This window comes from Loxodonta africana, chromosome 8, assembly GCF_030014295.1.
Source record: "Loxodonta africana isolate mLoxAfr1 chromosome 8, mLoxAfr1.hap2, whole genome shotgun sequence".
NCBI classification, from domain to species: domain Eukaryota; kingdom Metazoa; phylum Chordata; class Mammalia; order Proboscidea; family Elephantidae; genus Loxodonta; species Loxodonta africana.
In genome coordinates, this window is record NC_087349.1 from 115,079,479 (window position 1) to 115,100,183 (window position 20,705).

Below are 20,705 nucleotides of genomic sequence, written 5' to 3' on the forward strand. Positions count from 1 at the left end.
AAGTTGGCACATATTTTTGGTAGGACACAATTCAGTCCATGACATAGGGTCTCTACAAGTCTGAGCCAACTCAATGGCATCTAACAACAATATAAGAGTGTATGTATGCTTATATGTGTGTGTGGAGTGTGGATAGACAGATTAGATAGGTTGATAGACGGATGAATGGACAGATGGATGGAGGGAAGGACAGATTTTTTTTTTTCTAAATAGGGCCCACATAAATAAAAATCGCTTTGATATAAGATTAAGGAGGATATTCCTTCATTGTTTCCCTAACCCTACACTAGTGTTGTTGATTTTTCATGTAATTTAAAATAAGAAGAAAAAAACAGTTAAGTAGTTTCTAGTTGGTGAAGTTATGATTTAAATTGCTGTAATTCCGATTAATATTAGCCAAAAAGGAAAATAAGACCTTTATAAGCAATAAATGAGTCCTAAGTCTTTTTTATATTGGTATTGCACTGGCTTAATATGAAGCAGAGTAATCTGTACATAAATTTTTGAGTTCTCTACCAACTATAATTAGCATTTTGATGGTGTTATAGCACTTAATAGTTATTTTTCATATGAATTTTATGGTAGTGAGCATTCAAAAGAGGAGAAAACTAGGGCAAAAAAGGAAAAAAAAAGGCCTATCCCCGTTTCATACATTAAAATGAAACATGCTACAAAAGTGCTGGTTTGAAATATGAAGAGAAAGCTTTGTGTTAAAGCAGTTTGAGCATTGCTTATTATTTAATCGTCTCACTGTTTAACATATGACCATGGTACAAGACTTGGAAAACCTAGGAAAAAATAAGAAGGAAAATTAAAATTACCTGTAATTCTCTATACACAATAACTGTTGAATTGTCAATTCTTCCAGTATTTTGTGTACCTATTATAAATTATTAGTATATATGTATTTTATATATATATACACATACATATACTATTATAAGTAATAGTTGAATGGATTTTTTTTTTTTTATTTAAACATTCATCTAAGTTTGTATTATTTTCCTGGGCATAAATTCCTAGACTGAAAATTACCAGTTCAACCATTTTTTTATATATATATTGCCAAAATTGAACTCCAGGAAAATTATAATTATTTATATTTCCAAGAGAAGCATATAACAGTGCCCATTTTACTATATCTTCATAGAACTGTGTACTACTTCTTAAATCATTTCTAATGATAGATAAAAATACATTTCTCTGTCTTTTGGTTTACCTTTTTTATATTACTGACAGCAGCTGTTACTTAAATGTTTGCTAGTCATTTGTTTTTATATTCTGTTAAATAAATTCTGGCCCCCTCAGTTGAAATTATTTACTTTCTTATGTATTTTAATCATATCATGTGAAAAAAAATAATAGTTGTAGTCACGATATACTCTTATATTGTTTCTAACTGTTTTTTACAGCAGGAACTTCAATCCAAGAAGAATGCTAAATAACAATGTTGACAGAGTTATTCTCTGCTTCTTGTTTTAATGGGAATTACTGAAGTATTTCACAAATAAATATGAGGCATTTTATTTAGTGCCTTGCACCAATATGCTAATCTAATTAGTTGCCTTCAAGTTGATTTTGACTCATGGCGACCCCATAGGTGTTAGAGTAGACCTGCATTTCATAGAATTTTCACTGGCTGATTTTTCAGAAGTGGATTATCAGGCCTTTCTCCTGTGGTGCCTCTGCGTGGACTTGAATTTAAAACCTTTTGGTTAGCAGCCATGGGCATTAACTGCACAACCCCAGACTCCTTGCACTGATGTAGAGCCTTGTTATACGTGATGATGATGTTATTCACATTCTGCATATACATTACGCTTCCTCAATCATCAGATGATGAGCATGAAAAGTTAAAAGTCTCTTAATTCAAACACTGTATATTCCTGTCATTCTCTTTCTGGTCTTCCAGCAGAGTTTGTTTGTTTTGCACATATTCATCGTATGTATTTCACACACAGAACTTTTCACTGTAATGATTTCCTGTTGAATAACACATTTTATTAACGTAAAATATTTTGCCTCAAATATGCCTTTTTCTTGAATTCTGTTTATTGAATGTTAATATATTCACCCATTGTTGCTTCCTTTATATTTGCCTAATTGCCATTCTTTTATTTTTAATTTTCATCATGATTTTGTGTTAAGTGTGTCATAGAAAAGACATAATTTCTCAACGTAGTTTTGTTTTGTTTTTTAAGAAAAGCTAAACCCAATAACACTTATTAAAATTGTGTATGCTTGTTCTGGTATCTGTCAACTTGCCAATTTTAAAATTTATCTCTTGCTACTCCTTTTTTTCATATTTTATGCCCTATAGATTGTGGTTTCTTTCCTTCTCTCCCTCTCCAACCCCCAATAATTTATGTAGGTGGGGGAGAAAGAATATGAGATTGAGAATTGGGCAAGTGTAGATTCAAATCCTCCTCCACTTTGTAGAAGGTTCACTTCTGGCAAGCCACTTAGTGAATCTGATTCCTTGTCAGTAAAATTAGGATAATATCCTCTTTTCAAGGTTGTCACAGTCATCAGAAGAGATTCAGAATGTAATCAGGATTAAGAATGTTATCAGGAGAGAACAGTCCCTGGAGAAGGACATCATGCTTAGTAAAGTGGAGGTCAGTGAAAAAGGGGAAGGCTCTCAATGAGATGGATTGCAACAATGGGCTCAAGCACAACAACTGTGAGGATGGAGCAGGACTGGGCAGTGTTTCCTTCTGTTGTACATAAGGTGGCTATGAGTTGGAACCAACTCAAAGACACCTAACAACAAGAATGTAAAACCCCTAACAGTGCTTGATGAATAGTAGAGCTACAATAAATTATGACTATTTTCACTGGCCATTACTTTTGTTCAGAGACTGCAAACAAATATTTTCATAATCCAGTCAAGTCAAATATCTGATGGTACCAATAGTGAGGCAATATGGAGTAGTGGGAGTTGTGACAAATTGGCGAGTATAGGACCAAGGGCAATCAAATTCAAGGATTCAAACACCGTGCTAGCTAAATAAAAATGCACGTAATTTTTGGTGTGCAGTCTCAGTTTGTGACCACTGTCATATCAGAAGCCCAAGAAGTACTTTAAAAAGAATTAAAATGGTCAGTTTGGAAACAAGTTCTTTGTACACATATCTTATTCTCAGGTTTGCGGTTATGCAGTCATGAAAATTAATAAATTAAACAAGGGAGAGAAAAAAGCACTGTTTCTGATATTATACAACTTCATTGGAGAGGCAAAATAAACCTTAATCTACGGAATAAGTGAATCAACGTGTTTCAATTAGGTAGCGATAAGTTATGAGCTTTATGGACAGGAAGGTATATTCTAACTCTCTAAGTAGTTAAAAATTCCTTTGTGTTGCTAATTACTCAATTAATTCCTTGAATACCAATGCTCGATTAACATTACAAATAAGGTTAAAAATAAAATTAATGCAAGTGTGAATAAAATTAATGCAAGTGTGATTTAGTTGTAATTACACTAATTACACAGATATGTAGTATAATAAGGAACTTTCAGACCATTATGGGGATGTAAATTTATTCTTCCTTTCAAGAGCAGCTATTTGAATTTCATTTTCCAATTATTTTACAAATGATGGAATGGAATGATAGAAAGGACACAGTCAAGTCTTCTGGGAAGGAAAAAAATAAACCACACGTTTTTGTTTCCATTTGAAGTTCTGATTTCCTTTGTCCATTTGTACTTGTAAATAGAGAAGCTTCAAAAAATAAAAAACATTGCCGTTGAGTCCATTCCGATTCATAGTAATTCTATAGGACAGAGTAGAACTTCCCCCATAGGATTTCCAAGACTGTAATCTTTGTGGAAGCAGACTGCCATATCTTGCTTCTAGGAAGCAGCTGGTAAGTTCAAATCACCTACCTTTACAACTAGCAGCCAAGCGTTTTAACCACTGCACCACCAGGCTCTTCAAAAAAAAGAATAGCACCTCAGACAAACACACCTTGCTTCTTACTCATATAACTGCAGGCAAAAATTAACAACATGACACAGGAGAGCTTTAATTCCATACGGCATGACTTCCTTCCAGAATGTTAAAAGTATATATGACTCTCTTTATACCTATAAAGGAACCCTGGTGGTTTTGTAGTTAAACACTTGGCTGCTAACCAAAAGGTCAGAGATTCAAGCCCACCAACCATTCAAGGGGAAAAAGGTGCAGCAGTTTGCTTCCATAAAGATTACAAAAACAAAACAAAACAAAACCAAACCCACAGCCTTAGAAACCCTGTGGGGCAGTTCTACTCTAACCTATAGTGTCACTATGAGTCAGAATTGCCTTTTTTTTTTACATATAGAAACCTCAAACACTTACTCAGCTAATTAACTCACTCCATTTTCTATCCCTGAACATAATTAGTTCCTAATGTTAGGTTTTCATCTCTTAACATAGACTAACCAAAGTATAATTGCATTCTTTGCCCTCAGACAGCAATAGTTATAACAGTTAAGAGCCAATATAGACAGCACAGTGATTAAAACTTTAGCATCTGGAGTCAGATAGCTAAGCTTTCAAGTTTCCAACTTTTCTCATTTAAGTTAGGAAAGGAAATATTTCTTAAATGGCAACCATATGCCTGTTACTGGACATGGTGACTTTTATACAGTATATCACTGAAGCCCTCATTCAAATATTTGAGTTATTATTATTCCCAATATATGAAGGAGAAAACTAGACTGCAGGGAACAGAGAGAGGAAGAGAAAAGGAGATCCTAAAACATAAAAAGAATGTTGTTGTTTGTTGTTGAAAACAGTACAGACCAAATAGTGTGCACCTCTTGGTGAAAGAAAACAATACAACCTTACGCTTAGTCACGCCAAAAAATTGAACCTAAGCCTGATCAAGCCTCTGGATTAAGCTGCAACTTGTAAGAAATAGAGAGGACAGAGAAACATGTTAGATTTCTCAGTATACAATCAGCAAAGTCTGCAGGCAACTCTCCAAGTCCAGTTGATTCTTCAGCTGATAAAGTGTAAATGAAAGAAAGGAATGGAGGGGGGAATCTGTAGATTGAGAGACTTGAAAGTTATATCAAGTTTTACAAATGAGCAAGATTAAACTTCAGGGCATAGAAATACAGTCTTGAGTGATAAAATCATAAGAAGCCTTTTGGAGAGAGGGGGATGTTACTGGGATAGGGCACATAGAGGCACTTCTGGGTTAGCTGTCAATGTTCTAAATCTTGGCCTGGATCTGAGATACAAAAAATTTGCTTGCAATAATACACTAAGCTACAAGAAAATAAATCAGGGTTGTAGTTACCCTTAAGAGGGAGAAGTGATTAGAAATATTTAAGGGTTGCTGGACTGGGTCAGAATCAACTTTAGGGGAATGGGTTTGATTGGTCTTGTTCTAGAGCCCTGACAGACAGTGGTTAAGAGCTACAGTGAGCTACAGGTGCTAACTGAAAGGTCAACAGTTTGAATCCATCAGCTGCTCCTTGGCAAACCCTATGGGGCAGTTCTCCTCTGTCCTATAGGGTCTCCATGATTTGGAATCAACTCAACACAACGGGTTACAGGTCTTGTTCTGTTTCTTGAGCTAGCTACTGATCATAAAAATGTATCCACTTTGTGAAAATTCATTGAGATGTTCTCTTCTATATGAAAATTATACTTCAATAAAACATTTTTAAAAAGAAAGTTTAAGAAAATGAAACCAAGAAACAGCATTTTGAAGATCTGAAAATACTCTTCTAAGTAGTTTTTATGAGAAAGATTAAATAAAAATACATGCCATTTAGAAAAGAATGACAGCAATAATAGCATGCTAAATTTCTGGAATCAAGGTAAAACTGTATAAAAATCATATTTGTAGTTTTAAATGACTTGATTATTAACAAAGAAATAAAAATTTAAAAATCATTCAAATCAAGAAGTTTTGGTTAATATCTCATGTCAAAAGAAAAAAGCTATAAAATACGCTCTTCTGCAAGAATGGTAATAAGATAAATTTAAGATATTTCCTAAGAGAACTCTCAATAAAATTACAAAATAATGCTTGAGATAATAAATTATATATATACATATATATTTGTTGTTATTGTTGTTATGTGACGTTGAGTCACTTCCAACTCATAGTGAACCTATAGGATAGAGTAAAACTGCCCCATAGGGTTTCCAAGGAGTGGTTGGTGGATTCAAACTGCTGACCTTTTGGTTAGCAGCCAAGTTCTTAACCACTGCTCCACCAGGGCTCCATACATGTATGTATGGAAATTATACATATGTATAAAAGTAAAAAAAAAAAAAAAATTTTTTTACTTTTATATATGTACAGAAATTATACATATGTATGTATGGAAGTTATACATATGCATATATGTACAGAAATTATACATACGTATATATGTATGGAAATTACACATATGGATAATTTCCAAGCTAATATTATATTTAATAAAATAGAAAAACTACCATTTCTGTAAGACATAGGATGCATACTATTTTCATTTAACATTGCTTTGATAATTCTAAGGAAAACAGTAAAAAGAATTGGAATCAGAGGTACTACAATAGGGGAAAAAAAAGACAAATGTTTCATTGCTTACTGATAAGAGTTTTATATTCTATATACAACATGAGGATCAATTAAATGCTTTTATAAATGAATTAGATTTTGATATACAAGGTTTGTGGAAGAGAAGACAGAGTATAGTCAAAATATAAGTGCAACATAAAGTCAATTAAAATTCCAATGGATGAACCCCTGAAACTATTGCCCTGAGATAATCTTTAAACCTTAAACCAAAAATATCCCCTGAAGTTTTCTTAAAACCAGATAGTTTAGCTTAACTAGTTAAAAATATATGTCTTGAGCATTATGTTCTTCTGTCTATATGAGATCAAAGGGACAACAGCAACTCAAAAGATTAGCTAGGAATATTACAGGGCAGTGAATTTATGTTAATGGGGGAGGGACAACTCAGAAAAGGAGGGTGAGAAGGGTTGTACTACTTGAAAAATGTAATCAATGTCACTAAGTGATGCATATAGAAAGCATTGAATTGGTGTATGTTTTATTGTGTGTATTCCCAACAACAACAAAATAAGCAAATTATATTTTTTAAAAAATTCCAGTGAGAAATTGTAGGCACTATGCCTTACATTTCTTTCTAAACATGCAAAAAATGATTAATAATTTTTTTGCTTTACTCATTGCCATATAGCCAGTGTATAAAATAGTAGTAGTAACTCAAACTAATGATAGATAAATATACTATTTGATTAATGAGATATGACCACATTCAAAAATAAACATTTCTGTGGGTCAGGAACAGAACAGAAACAAAAAGCAGGAGGCCAGCTCTAAAACCACCAGCCCACTGGCTCCTGTGTATGAATTTTATAAAGATAGTTAGGAATCTGACTTATGTACAGTAAAGCGAACCTAATGTACTTCATGTATGGGGGTGGAAGCAAAATCAAGTTCAATACCTGGGTCTAGAGCACAGCCCTGCCTCTCATGAAAAAGGGCTGAAAAGGCATCAGTGCACCTGAAGTGCAGCCACCATCCCTCTGTCTGTCAGTGGAGGCTTGCGTGTTGCTATGATGCTGAACAGGCTTCAGCAGAGCTTCCAGACTAAGATGGACCAGCAAGAAAGGTTTGAAGATCTACTTCTGAAAATCAGCCAGTGAAAGCTCTATGGATCACAATGGTCCATTCTGCAACTGATCATGGGGATAGCCCCGGACTGGTCAACACTTCGTCCCATTGTATATGAGATCATCATGAGTCAGAGCCGCTACAACAACAATCCTCTTGGCTGAGTCAGCAGTGGCGGGGCCAGTTACTCAGTATCGGAAATGGAGTATACTTTATATTGCTGCAAGATGGGACCCCAAAGCTGTCAATGTAAGACCAGGTTCCAGATTAGAGATCTAGGGAAGGAGCCACAAAACAGCTAGACAGGGGCGGCACACAGAGACAGCAAAAGCAAAAGCACATGAGCAAACTCACTTGCAAGGTGAGCCAGCAAAATGCCAAGGGCCATGAGAACATCGAACAAAAAGAACACGAACAAAATAAATAATTAAGAGATGAATCAACTCCTAATGAAGACAAATTCATCTGGATGAATAAATCTAAAAGAAGATATGCCATAACTTTATTAAAAAATGGAAAAACAGAATTAAATAATATTTCACCAACAGTCTGAATAAATGGCAATATATATCATAGTCCAGGAAAAGGCAGACAAGAATCATAGAGGTGTCAAATTATAGTACCAAGTTGATGCAATTCCAAACAACATTCAAGTACTGGAACATTTTTAAAGCATTTTATAAAATGATTATAAAATTAATATGTATTAATAAGGGACCAGAATAGTGCAAACAATTCTTAAAACGAAAAACAAGGAAAAGACACAGGCAGTGCCACCTGTTATGGTGAATCACAGAACCAGAGATGAAGGCGGAGTTCCCAGCACATATGACAACCTGTGTATGGGAAGAGGCACTTCCAGTCAACGGGCGGAGGGTATTTTACTGAGAAAATCATATCATAGGCAAAGCAGAATTCCAGATAGAAAAAAATCTAATTGTATTTCTGCTACACAGTGTATTCTAATATAAATGCCACATAAACTAGACATGAAAGTAGGAAAAAAAGAAAAAGCTTTGAAATGAAAATCAGAGAATAGCTTTGTGACCTCAGAAAGGGAAGAATTTCTTAAACGAGATTCAAAAAGCAAGAAACACAAAGGAAAAACCTGATAAAACTGACACCACAAAAACTGAGAATTTATATATATATATATTTATATTTATATATATATATATATATTTTTTGCAGGTGAATGTATAAAAAACTTCAACACTAATGATAACGAATACATTCCAATTTGGAGGGGCTATTCCCCCTTCGGAGAATTAGTAACTGGACAGCAAATTTGGAAGAAAATGGCATTTCAGACTTTAGCACACAGGGCTAAGGGAATGCTAAGAGTGATGGGGACTTGATTGTTATCTCTTCAGGCAGCAAAAATGGTGAAATCGGATCTCACCCCATGGGAGTCCTGATGACAGCACGTCCTGACGTCGGAGCAATGTCACCATTCAGCATTTTGAACGTGGTGCTCTTTCCAGCTCCATTCACTCCTAGAAGCCCAAAGCACTAAGAGGAGACAAAAGTTAAAAAATTAAATAAAAATTAGGTAAGAGCCAGCATATGTTTTCAATCAGCTGAGTTGATACTGTCGGTTTGTGTTCATTGTAGACTTTTAAAATAATACCACTGTATAAAACACTTCAAGGATTATGAAGTACTTTCAAAACCATCATTGCATTTCAATGGTATAAAATTTCCAGCATGAATTTATAGATATTGCTGTAGGAAACTCAAGCAAATGAGAAGTAAATGTCAACTACCCCAAACTATGCTGATATTTCCCATGTCACATATATTTTAAAAGTACTTTCTAAAGATAGTCCATTTTCCATTTTCCCCATACCCTACTATATATATACTAACTATATATACATAAAAAAAATATGTATATAGATATATGGAAACCCTGGTGGCATAGTGGTTAAGAACTATGGCTGCTAACCAAGAGCTCAGCAGTTCGAATCCTGACTCTATGACGGCAGGGTTTCTTGTTGCTTTTGAGATATATATATATATAACCGATTGCCATTTTTTTTTGTTATATATGTGTGTATTTGTCTGTGTGTGTGTGTGTGTGTGTGTGTGTAAAACCCGTTGCCATCGAGTCAATGCCAACTCATAGCAACCCTATAGGGCAGAGTAGAATTGTCCCATAGGGTTTCCAAGGAGCTTCTGGTAGATTCGAACTGCTCACCTTTTGGTCAACAGCTGTAGCTCTTAACCACTACACCACCAGTGTTTCCCATATTATATATACAGTTAGTATATAACTATATATAGATAGTTATTCCAATTTGATTTCCACCCTTCTCGTACACCTTGTTTTTCCATTGAACAGGATATTTAATTGTCATTTGTAAATTTAATCCTAACCTAGGATCTGGGCTAGTGCTGACCTTAATTAAGAAGGCAATATTTAATGACTTCTAGTTCCATGCTCAACGCACAGCATCAAGTTAGCTTATTTCTTGATTCAATCCTGTATTACATTCTATGTTAGAGATCGCCTTTTTGCTTTCTTTTCTAGACCTAGTCTCTATCTTGTACCTCAGTATATTCTTTGCCTAAGATTCTACCTTGCAGATGGAGTCTCACTGGTTCTTGCTGACTTCCTTCCACCATATTTGTTTCCTGATGGTTGCTGTGCCCTAATGTGCTGCTACCTGCTGACAGACTGATAGACTGCCTATGTAAACTGACTTCCTGGAAAACTGAAGCTCTACTACCCCTGACACCATGATTCACCTAACTAGCTCATACCCTATGTTTTACCCCTGGATGCCAGCTGCTTTCCTGAACTGCCACCTGCTTCAATTACCATCTTTCTTCTAATTAAACTGGATATCTCCCCCATCTGAAAAATGACCCATCTTGCTCCAGGGCTGTGCCATGTCACTATTGTCAGTCAGACCACAACTGAGCTGGATGTGCCAAGGTAAAACTCCACCAGCCTATCTAAACTATACCTATCCTTCAAAGCTTAAAGCAAAACCTATATTTTTATACAGTGCTCCCTCCCTTCCCTAAGAGCCCAGGCCTGCCCTGCTGTCCTTCCCTGAACTTATAGCACTTAAGACAATATCCCCTGTTTACTTTTAATCTTGTTTTACTTCAGGACAACACTTAAGCTGTTATATAATACTGAATATGTTTTTGATCTTTTACTTCTTACTCAATTATTAATTCCTAGAGTGTGAAGGGCAGTCCTTAGTCATCTCTGTATCTTCCACAGGCCCTGGCATAGAAGTTAGATCTAGGTAATTAAATGGTGATACCCATAAAAGCTTGTTGTTGTTGCTGTTCTGTGCCGTTGAGTTGATTCCTACTCACAGCGACCCTACAGGACAGAGTAGAACTGCCCCATATGGTTTCCAAGGGGTGGCTGGTGAAGTTGAACTGCTGACCTTTTGGTTAGTAGACAAGCTCTTTACCACTGAACCACCAGGGCTCCTCAGTCAATAAGATGCCTAAGACGGCGTAGCTAGTCTTAGAAAAGTAGCAAACAACATCAACTACAAAATGTTTCCTTAACATTTTGTTCTACTACAAATCATAGCCCAGATTCTAAGGCTACTGCTGAATTGCTATAGATGGGTCACTTGACTCTTCCTGCCTCGGAATACTCATATCTGAAACACCTACTCTCAGCTCTTAGCTCACAAACAGGGCACAGATGCTAATCAGATAACGATATAACCTACTTTGAATTTCTTAGGAGTTTGGAACAATATAAATCCAAGGCGCTCTTTTATTTTTAACAGTTAATTAAAGGTAATCATTTCCGGAACTAATTTCTCTTACACATCAAGCACAAATCAAGAGCAATTTATATGGCTTCTGTCAGTTCCGATTAAACATTTCTTCTCTTATTAGCACCATATTCATGAAAAAATTTATGAGCTACTACTATGGTGTGTGAGTTTTCTTTATCTTGGCAGAGTAGCATTTTACTAGATGGGTCTAATTGGCCACTTAAAGAATATTAAAGTCCAAGCTGGAAGTGCTTCCCTTGATTAACTGGATTCACAAAATATTTCCACTGAGTAAAAAGTCATCCCACAACCCAAACAATAGTTAAAACTCCCCATTCACATGAATTTTTAAAAAATTATGAAACAAACTCTATCAATCAGCAAAGTTTTCACTATGGAAAAAACCAAAACTACAGGTCTTCTGTTTCTGTTGATTTTACAGCAGTTCCTGAAACTGGAAGGTTCCTTTTAGGTTTTATTTCAGATATTCTGAAAATAACAATTAACAATTAGAATTCTACAGGATTGCAGCAGGAAGGAGTCAAATAGAAGCTTCTTTACCTCTCCTCTTGGTATGCCCAAACTAATATCTTGCACAGCAGTGGTCTTCTTGAAAAAGCTTTGATAACTTTTACTAAGATTGTGTAACACAAGAATATCTCCACTGGTTCTTCCTTCAAACACCCTCATTTGCTCTTTTTCAACATCTATATCCTTAGAAGTTTTTACTGTGTCTCTGAGGGCAGAATGACCCCTGGGAAGATAAAGTTAGAGATAATTCACACATGAGAGATTATACTGGAATAGTCCACAAAGACAGAGAGGTCAGAAATCTATAAAAACAAAAGACACGATCTTCACACCGCTGGGAGTGGCGGGGAGGGGGGGGGAACCCTGCTGCTGTAGAGTCAACTCCAATTCCTGGCAAACCCATGTATTACGGAGTAGAAATGATCCATAGGGTTTTCTTGGCTAATCTTCACAGAAACAGATCACCAGGCTTTTCTTCTGTGGAGATACTGGGTAGGTTCAAACCTCCAGCCTTCAGGTAAGCAGACAACTGTAAACTGCTTACATGACCCAGGCTCCTCTAGATATCCGCAGTATCATCCTTTTCCTGCCATCTGATTACATATTACCAGCAACAGTCAGTTTTCGGTCATTCATCTAAAGGAGACACTTACATTCCTATAAGACACTAAAAAGGAACAACACTTACCTAGTGCTACTTTTCAATTTTATGAATTAAAAAGTTATGCCAGACTTGTGCAATAAAGAAGGTATAACAAATTTATAAGGAGCCAACTTGTCTAAGTACTTTTAGAAAAGTAATTAAACAGGTTATTTAATAGAGTAGATTGCATATGTTGTTGTTGTCGTGTGCCATCATACCATTCACTCAGTGACAGTGTATGACAAAGTAGAACCGTCTCACAGGGTTTCCCACCGGTGGTATATAAAAGTTCTCAAATGTCATATAGTACTTATTGAATTATGTAAAAGGATAGGATGGCAAACACATTGCATAATGCCTTCAGCATTATATTCAATAGTATTTCTCCGATGAGTGAAAAATTTATACTGGATTGCTCATTTTTCAATCTTCTGCATGATTTTCAATCTGCTGCATTTTAACTTGCAAATAAATTTTCAATTTCCCCGTAAAGTGCAATATGCCAGCGTTTTAATGATTGAAAAGGTACAGACCATTGAGTTAGCATTGAATCAACATCCGTTCTCTGATTTTGACAATGTATTATGGTTATACCATGTATATCATATTATCATTGGAGAAGTGGGCAAGAGGTACATAGGAACTCACCATACCAATTTTGCTACTTCTTGAAATCTTAAACTATTTCAAAATAAAGTAAAATATTCACTGCCAATGCCTAGCACCCCAGTGCTTTTCCCTATATTATTTTCCATACCTGAAATCACCATTTGACAAATATATAGTTTATTCCACATACAACGTAGATGATGAGAAACTATAGCTAGATACATGGGAGTATTTGTTGTATAACTCCATTTATATAAGACTTAAAAGGCTGAACAATGAAATCAATGGATTTAAAAATAAGAATAGTGGTTGGCTATAGGGTGGTTATGAAATGGGAGAGGTCTATGAGGGGGCTTCTGAGGTGCTCTTATTTTTCAATTTATTAATCTGAGAGGGGGTGATACGGGTGTATGCAACTTTGAAAATGCAACTGAGTTTTAGATTTTCCTGTATGAATGCTACTTCAGAAAAGCAATTTACTTAATGTAAAAGGAGGGAAAAATATGAACTGGACCCCTCTCCTCCCTTTCTAGTTGAAGGTACTTTTCTTCTCTTTTTTTTTCCCTCCTGGAGAAAATGTTGCTTTATTTTGAATGAAATTCTAATTCTCCATGAAGCCTGGTATATAGTTTACTTTGCTTCCTCAGCCCTAGAAGGTATATTTCCTGGCACTTACCCTATCTTGGCCTTCCAAAGATCATTTTCTCACTCCGCCTGTGTTCTTTCCTATATCTTCTGTCCACCCCACTGTCACCCAGATCAGTGGTTCTCCTGTCCTCATTAGTTACCTGGGAAGTTTTACCAATACAACGTGTTTCCCACCCCCAGAGCCTGTCCTTTTATGGTTCTAATGTCGGGTCTAGGCATGTACATTTATTTAAACCTAAAGCTACTCTAATGGATGGAGGACCCTTGACCCTGGTCTCATCACAACAATCCAACATGAGAATACATTTATCAAACTGTGCTCACATACGTGTTACTCAGTAATCTTCCAATTAATAGTCACCAATGACATCTATATTAAAGAGGAAGAATCCAGATGGGCACTAGGTATAGCAGTACTTTCTAGATCTTCAGTATACCTAACCCCAGAAGAGAAATGCTGTACTGGATCCATGTGACTGTTCTGACTCAGCTAGGACTTCGGGTGCAGAGAACAAATGACAGCTCCAGATGGGAGAGAGAGGAGTCAAGAACTCTCAGAAGCCCACCCATCTGTCTGGGGTCTAGGCAGGGCTCAGGTTCTACAGGAGATCTGGATTTCTCAGCATAAAACCAAAGGCCAGCAGCATGACCTGCAGGACCAGAGCCTGTGTAATGAGTCTGGGAAGAACAGCAACACAGTGGGCTCAGAGCATCCAGTGCTCACATCCCCAACACATGCTATTCATGGATAGACTGCATAGGTCCAAGGAAGGCAAGAGATCTGTTCCTCTGATACAGGGCAGGGATTTTATATTTTCTTCCATGATTCAACTACAAGAAGTATAAATTTAGTTAGCATCTAGCAAAAATACAGTAAAGTCTGTAAAAGCCGGTGCCTATGTAAGATGGAAACCTGGCAGAGGAGGAAAACTCAAATATTTTCCACTAAAATGAGCAATACTAAAGTGGTAAGACTGCACCCTGTCAAAGGTAGAAAATTTGCAAGACCAGGAAAAACAAGGCAGTCCCATTGAGTTCCGGCTCACACAGTTTTCACTGCATTTTGCACATGAAGGAACTTAGGCTCAAGCAGAGGAGATTAAGATATAAAGCCTATAAAACAACGTGGATGTGCCTTGATAGTGAGCAATAGGATGCAGTGGAAATACTGAGGGAGGCAGGGAAGAGGCTGGGAGGAGGTGCTGGAAGTCAGAGAGGTCAATCTTGGCAGAGGACACAGACTTAGCATGGGTCCAAGACCAGTGTACATCTATGTGGAGGCTGAGGAAAGATTCCAGTAGTTTGACAAAGTATGAGACGCTAGGCTTGCAGAGATGCAGCTCACCAAAGACTATGTTAAGAATCTCGGACTTTATCTTTTAGGCAATGATTAGTGGTCTGGTTATATCTCAATGTTAAAAACAAATTGGCTTAGTCATTGTGACAGTCATCCATAAGAGAGTAGTAGGCCAGTAACATGAACATTAAATTAAATTTCTTTGTCCTTACCCCTTCACTTTGAGAAAGAACAATAAATATTGACTATTTACATAAAAAATTATATTACTGTAAATACAGTTTTAATTTATATTTATACCATATCAAAGGCAATACAGAAAGGCTTCTCCTTAAAGAAAAACCTTCTCTTAAAAAAAAAATGTTAAAGAACTAAGCACCCGAAATCTTGCAAAGGGGTTTCTACATTATAGGTTTTAAAAGGGATTAAATATATAAGGGTCAATCACAAAACCAATTATGTTTGAAAGGCACTCTGAATTTTATTCCAAATTTCAGTCAGATATCGGAAGTCTGCATATGCCAGAGTTATTGTGACCAACTCAAAAGAACTTTTACATTTGTATTCAAAATGGTTGCCTACTTCAGTAGCTGAAAAGGGGTGATGGAAGGAAATACGTCATGAAAAGACTGAAGGGGAAAAAAATTCTATAAGAAGTTTACCATAAAATTTTAAATAATTTGCCTTTACAATTTTTAATAGGCTCTCCAGTGACATGGTCCTAATTAGTAATTTCTCCATGACAGATCCCTCTCATAAGAACAAGTCAGAGGGAAACATGTACCACTTGGAAAGAACAGGCCAATCGAGGCCACATGGGTCATGGATAGGGGAGACATGGCATTGTGGACCCTACACGAGAGAGCACATTTCTTTCTTATCTCTTTCAAACGTGTTATCTGACAATATTTTCAACATCCTTGAAAAAAAAAAAAAGCCACCTTAAATCCTATGTAGAGTATTGGTGAGATACCTAGATACAGACATATAGATACAGAGATATAAATATACACATAAGCACAAAAATATATATACACCATATTATATATCCACATATAGATATCTCCCTTGTGCTACTGAATTTTATCCTCACCTAACAAAGATAGGAAGCCCTTGTGGCATAGCGGTTAAAAGCTACCTCTGCTAACCAAAATGCCGGCACTTCACATCTACCGGGCGCTCCTTAGAAACTCTATGGGGCAGTTCTACTGTGTCCTATAGAGTTGCTATGAATCGGAATTGACTCAACAGCGACGGGTTTAGCAAAGATAAGTACACAGCAAGAGAAGCAACAGTATCTGGAAAAGGTTATGTGGTTACCGTCGCTGAATTTCCATACATACCTGCTTCCAGGAGCTAATACTTTGAGCCATAAAAATGAAACTATGCTATAAAAAAATTCACCTTACATGGTACAATCAAAGTAATGGGGAAACTGAGCAATTTCAACATAGAAAATACATTGATATAATTAAATAATTGGAAAGGTCACCTCACAGGGTGGCACCTTATCTTTTGACATTCTCTTCTTAGTGCTGGTGACTGACGCTAATCAAAAAAAGAGAAGTTTATGAAATATTAACACATTAGAACTGTGTGTAATAATGATCAGACATGTTTCTTATCTTGCAACTTCCAGAGTGAATTTTTTACTCCCTCCGTTCATCTAAGAGAATCTGTGCAACCCAAGCGTGTGTACTGCAGGACACACCTCCACTGCTGCAGAAGGTCCCAGTGCAACAGAAGCCTCAGGAGAAGAAGAACTGTGCCCTGGAAGGCCAACTCCATGAAGATCCAGCCCAGGAAGTTCATCTCAAAAGGACTCACATAGGAATCAACGCTGAAGTTGTGGGTCAGGTCATATTTGATCTGATTATAACAGAGTTCTATCAGTCCTTGACCCAGGCAGAATTGAGGAAAGAGAGTAAAAACCCACTTGAGGACATCATAAATATTCTGTAAATTCTGTACAGGGAAAGAAAGAGAAAAGAAATCAAAGTTTGAAATGTCTACCTTTAACAACGCATACCACTAACTTGCATTTCTCCTTGGCCAATCTCATGTTCCAGGTCCTCCCTATCCCAGGCACTCAATGACATCCTTGGAACAAACTAGAACTTTCACCCCGTCCACAGCCTTCCTTCCCCCTGATCTTGTTGAGTGCTACCAATCAAAATCATCAACCTTGGCTGCTGCTGCTAAAAACACATGGTTTCCACCATTGAGGATTCAGATTTCTCCGTGTGGCATTAGTCTTTGTTCTCTCCTAGTCTCAACCTGAGTTATTTCAAAGTTTCTACTCTTTTATTAAATCACCTCAATCTCAGAAGAAATCTTATAATTTTCAAGTACCTTCAATCTCCTAATATTCAAAGAAAATAGAACCTACTAGAAGGGTTTTCTTCAATGTCATCCTTTTCCCTCTACTAACTCAGTTTATCTATATCAGGTCTTCTTGCCAGAAGGAGTTTTTACTGGGCTCTGGGTCCTTCTCTAGGCCTTCAGATTGCCAATTATGTCCTCTCTCCTACATCATCATCATCTCTACTTGCTTCTTTCCATTAGTGATTTTTCATACTCAAGTCTGTCCCATCCTAAAAGCTCTAGCCAATGCTCCCTCATGCCCACATCCTCTCTGCCTACCATAACCTCTCTCTTGTGTGACTCCCAAGCTTACTGAAAATGTCAACTGTTTACTCATTCATCACACCATCACCTCCTTTACTTCTTAACCAACTGCCATTTCCTCTGAAACTGATTTCATCAGGTCATCAAAGCTCTTCTTGTTGGAAAATGCAACGAGCACTTCTTGAGGACTGCCAATGGAACTCTTGAAAGTACGTGCCACCAACAACCCCCTTCTTCCCAAAATGCTCTTTTCCCTTGAATATATTCTTCCAGCCTTACTGGCCAGTGCCTTTCAGATTCTCAGAGACTCTGTATTCTTTACTTCTCCCAAATATTAGTCCTCAGGCTTTCTCTTTTATTTGTGGTTTTCTCACATTTCACCCTCTACCTTCTCTGGGCTGATGACTTCCAAATCTTTAGTTTGAAATCAGATATCTACACTGAGTACCAAACTGGATAACCAGCTTCTTAGTAGACATCTCCTCGTGGGTCCCATATACATCTCAAATTCAACATGTCCACAATAAAAGCCATCCAAGGACTACCATTACAGAGTGCTCAGATAGTTGGCAAGTATTTACTGAGCCTCAAACACATTCCATGCTCTGTTCCAGGTTCTGGGGTACAGCATTAAGAGCAGAAAACATCCCTTACACAGTCTCCTTCTTGAGCCTGCTCATTGAATGGAACCAGCATTCAGTCTTTCCTTCCTCTCTTTCACGTTCCACATTGAGTCAATTCTTCCTCCAAAATAACTTCAAATCTACTTCTTTCAATTCCTGTTGCTGTTACCTTAATTCAAGCTATAAAACTCTCTCTCCTAGGTTGTTGTAACAGCTTTCTTTCTAACCAGTTCCTCCCCTCCAATCATTATCCCCTCCAATTGTCTTTACACTGCATCTTTCTCAAGTGAAAACTTTTTCCTTGATTAAAGCCACCTAAAGCCATTTTCTATTTCCTTTAGATGAAGCCCAAGCACTTAAGCAAGGCATGGGATGCCCTCTCTATGTTTAAGTACTTCTTCAGCCTTCTATTTCGTCCTTCACATTTTACTCTCCAGCCTTACTCAGCCAATTATAGTTACTGGAAAGCATACTGGGCCTTGCCTTATGCTCTTTCCTATGACTGTAATGCCTCCCACTTTCCGCCTTCAGATAATTAGCTTAGAGCTCACCTCTGAGCACTCCCAGACTTGGTTAGGAGCTACTCTTCTGATCTCAAAGGACACTCTGAATTCATCACTAGTGTACTTCCAATCACACGGTTCACCTCTCTATTTGATCTACTGGACTTTAAACTCTTTTAGGGCAATGCATGAGTATGTTCATCACTATATGCCCAAAACCAAATATAATGTGTAGGATACAGCAGGCGATTGATAAATAAGGTCTTAATGAGTGAATGGACAAACATTTGCAGCATCAGAATATTTTCTTCTAGAGAATAGACACAGGCATGTTTTATATAAATCATATGTCCTAGTGCATAAATAGTTAATTCATTCAGTTCAAGAAAATATCAAGAAGAGTATTCTTCCAGTCATTCATCTACTTAGCAATAAAGCAAAATATTTAAGACTTTGGAATACGCAAGTGATCAAATTTGAGTTCAAGAACTGGCTTTGCCACTTTTTAGAAACACTTGGTTTGTGGCATTGTGGGAAGTTAATTAACTTCTCTAAGCCTTAGTTGGAAGCCCTGGTGGCATAGTGGTTAAGAGCTATGGCTGCTAATCAAAAGGTTGGCAGTTCGAATCTACTAGGCACTCCTTGGAAAATCTATGCGGCAGTTCTACTCTGTCCTATAGGGTCGCTATGAGTAGGAATCGACTCAACGGCAGTGTTTTTTTTTTTTTTTTGAGTTAAGCCTTAGTTTAACATGCTTTAATGTTGATAACATGAGTAGTCACAAAGTGACATGCATGTATAAATAAATGGATAACATTAGTAGATATTTTACCAAGTAACTCTGAGCATTTAAATAACACGGAAAATTCCTAGCTCATACTTGTTGTTAGTAGCCATCCAGTCAACTCCAACTCACCATAATCTTGTGTAAAACAGAACAAAATGTTCCCCAGTCCTGTGCCTTCTTCAAGATCTTTGGTATGTTTAAAACCATTGTTGTGACTACTGTGTCAAACCATCTCACTGAGGGTTTCCTTCATTTTCACCGACCCTCTACTTTATGAAACTTTATGTTCTTGTCTGGCATTTATCTTTCCTGATGATGTGTCCAAAGTAAGTGAGCCAAGTCTCTCCATCTTTGCTTCTAAGGAGCATTCTGATATATTTCTTCTAAGGCTGATTTGTTCATTCTTTTGGCAAAGGCTCTACCACAGTGTGTTGAACTTGACCTTTCTGGTCCAAGGACTAAGATCTTCCCAGCAGAAAACACAACCTTTTGGTACAATACACTGAAATGGTGGGCTATTGAGTTGACCTTCAGATTTAAAGTAGCTACTTTAAAGTATTTAACCCAGAAAGATCATATGACTACAATTACCAAAGCTATGCAAACAGAATGGAGAATTAGACTTGCATGTTTACAGTCTTTCCTTACATTCAAATTTAATAACTGATCCAAAAAGAAGCAATAATTTTTTATAAGGGAGCAAAATTAGCATAATATGTATATATAATATACAATGGTGTATGTTTCATATAAATATTAAACAATTAACTTATAGAATTGTCACTTACACATTTCATACTAGATAAAAACTAAAAACACATTGCCGTTCAGTCAATTCTGACTCATAGTAACCCTATAGGACAGAGCAGAACTGCCCCATAGGGTTTCCAAGGAGCACCTGGTAGATTCGAACTGCTGACATTTTGGTTAGCAGCCAAATGCTTAACCACTATGCCACCAGGGTTTCCTCATACTAGATAATTCCCGGTTTTTCCTTATAACACAAATTTATAACCCACTAGTATAAATTGCAGTCTTAAATA

At 36.8% G+C, this 20,705-nt stretch overlaps 1 protein-coding gene across 1 annotated transcript in view; it reads right to left on the minus strand.

The window, feature by feature from the left end:
* The window catches only part of ABCA13 (ATP binding cassette subfamily A member 13), a 572,876-nt gene that overhangs the window by 78,622 nt on the left and 473,549 nt on the right, over positions 1-20,705 (minus strand). Inside the window, 3 exon segments of the mRNA XM_064290236.1 lie at positions 9,038-9,147; positions 11,955-12,147; positions 16,833-17,086. Coding sequence (XP_064146306.1) covers positions 9,038-9,147; positions 11,955-12,147; positions 16,833-17,086 — 557 coding nt within the window.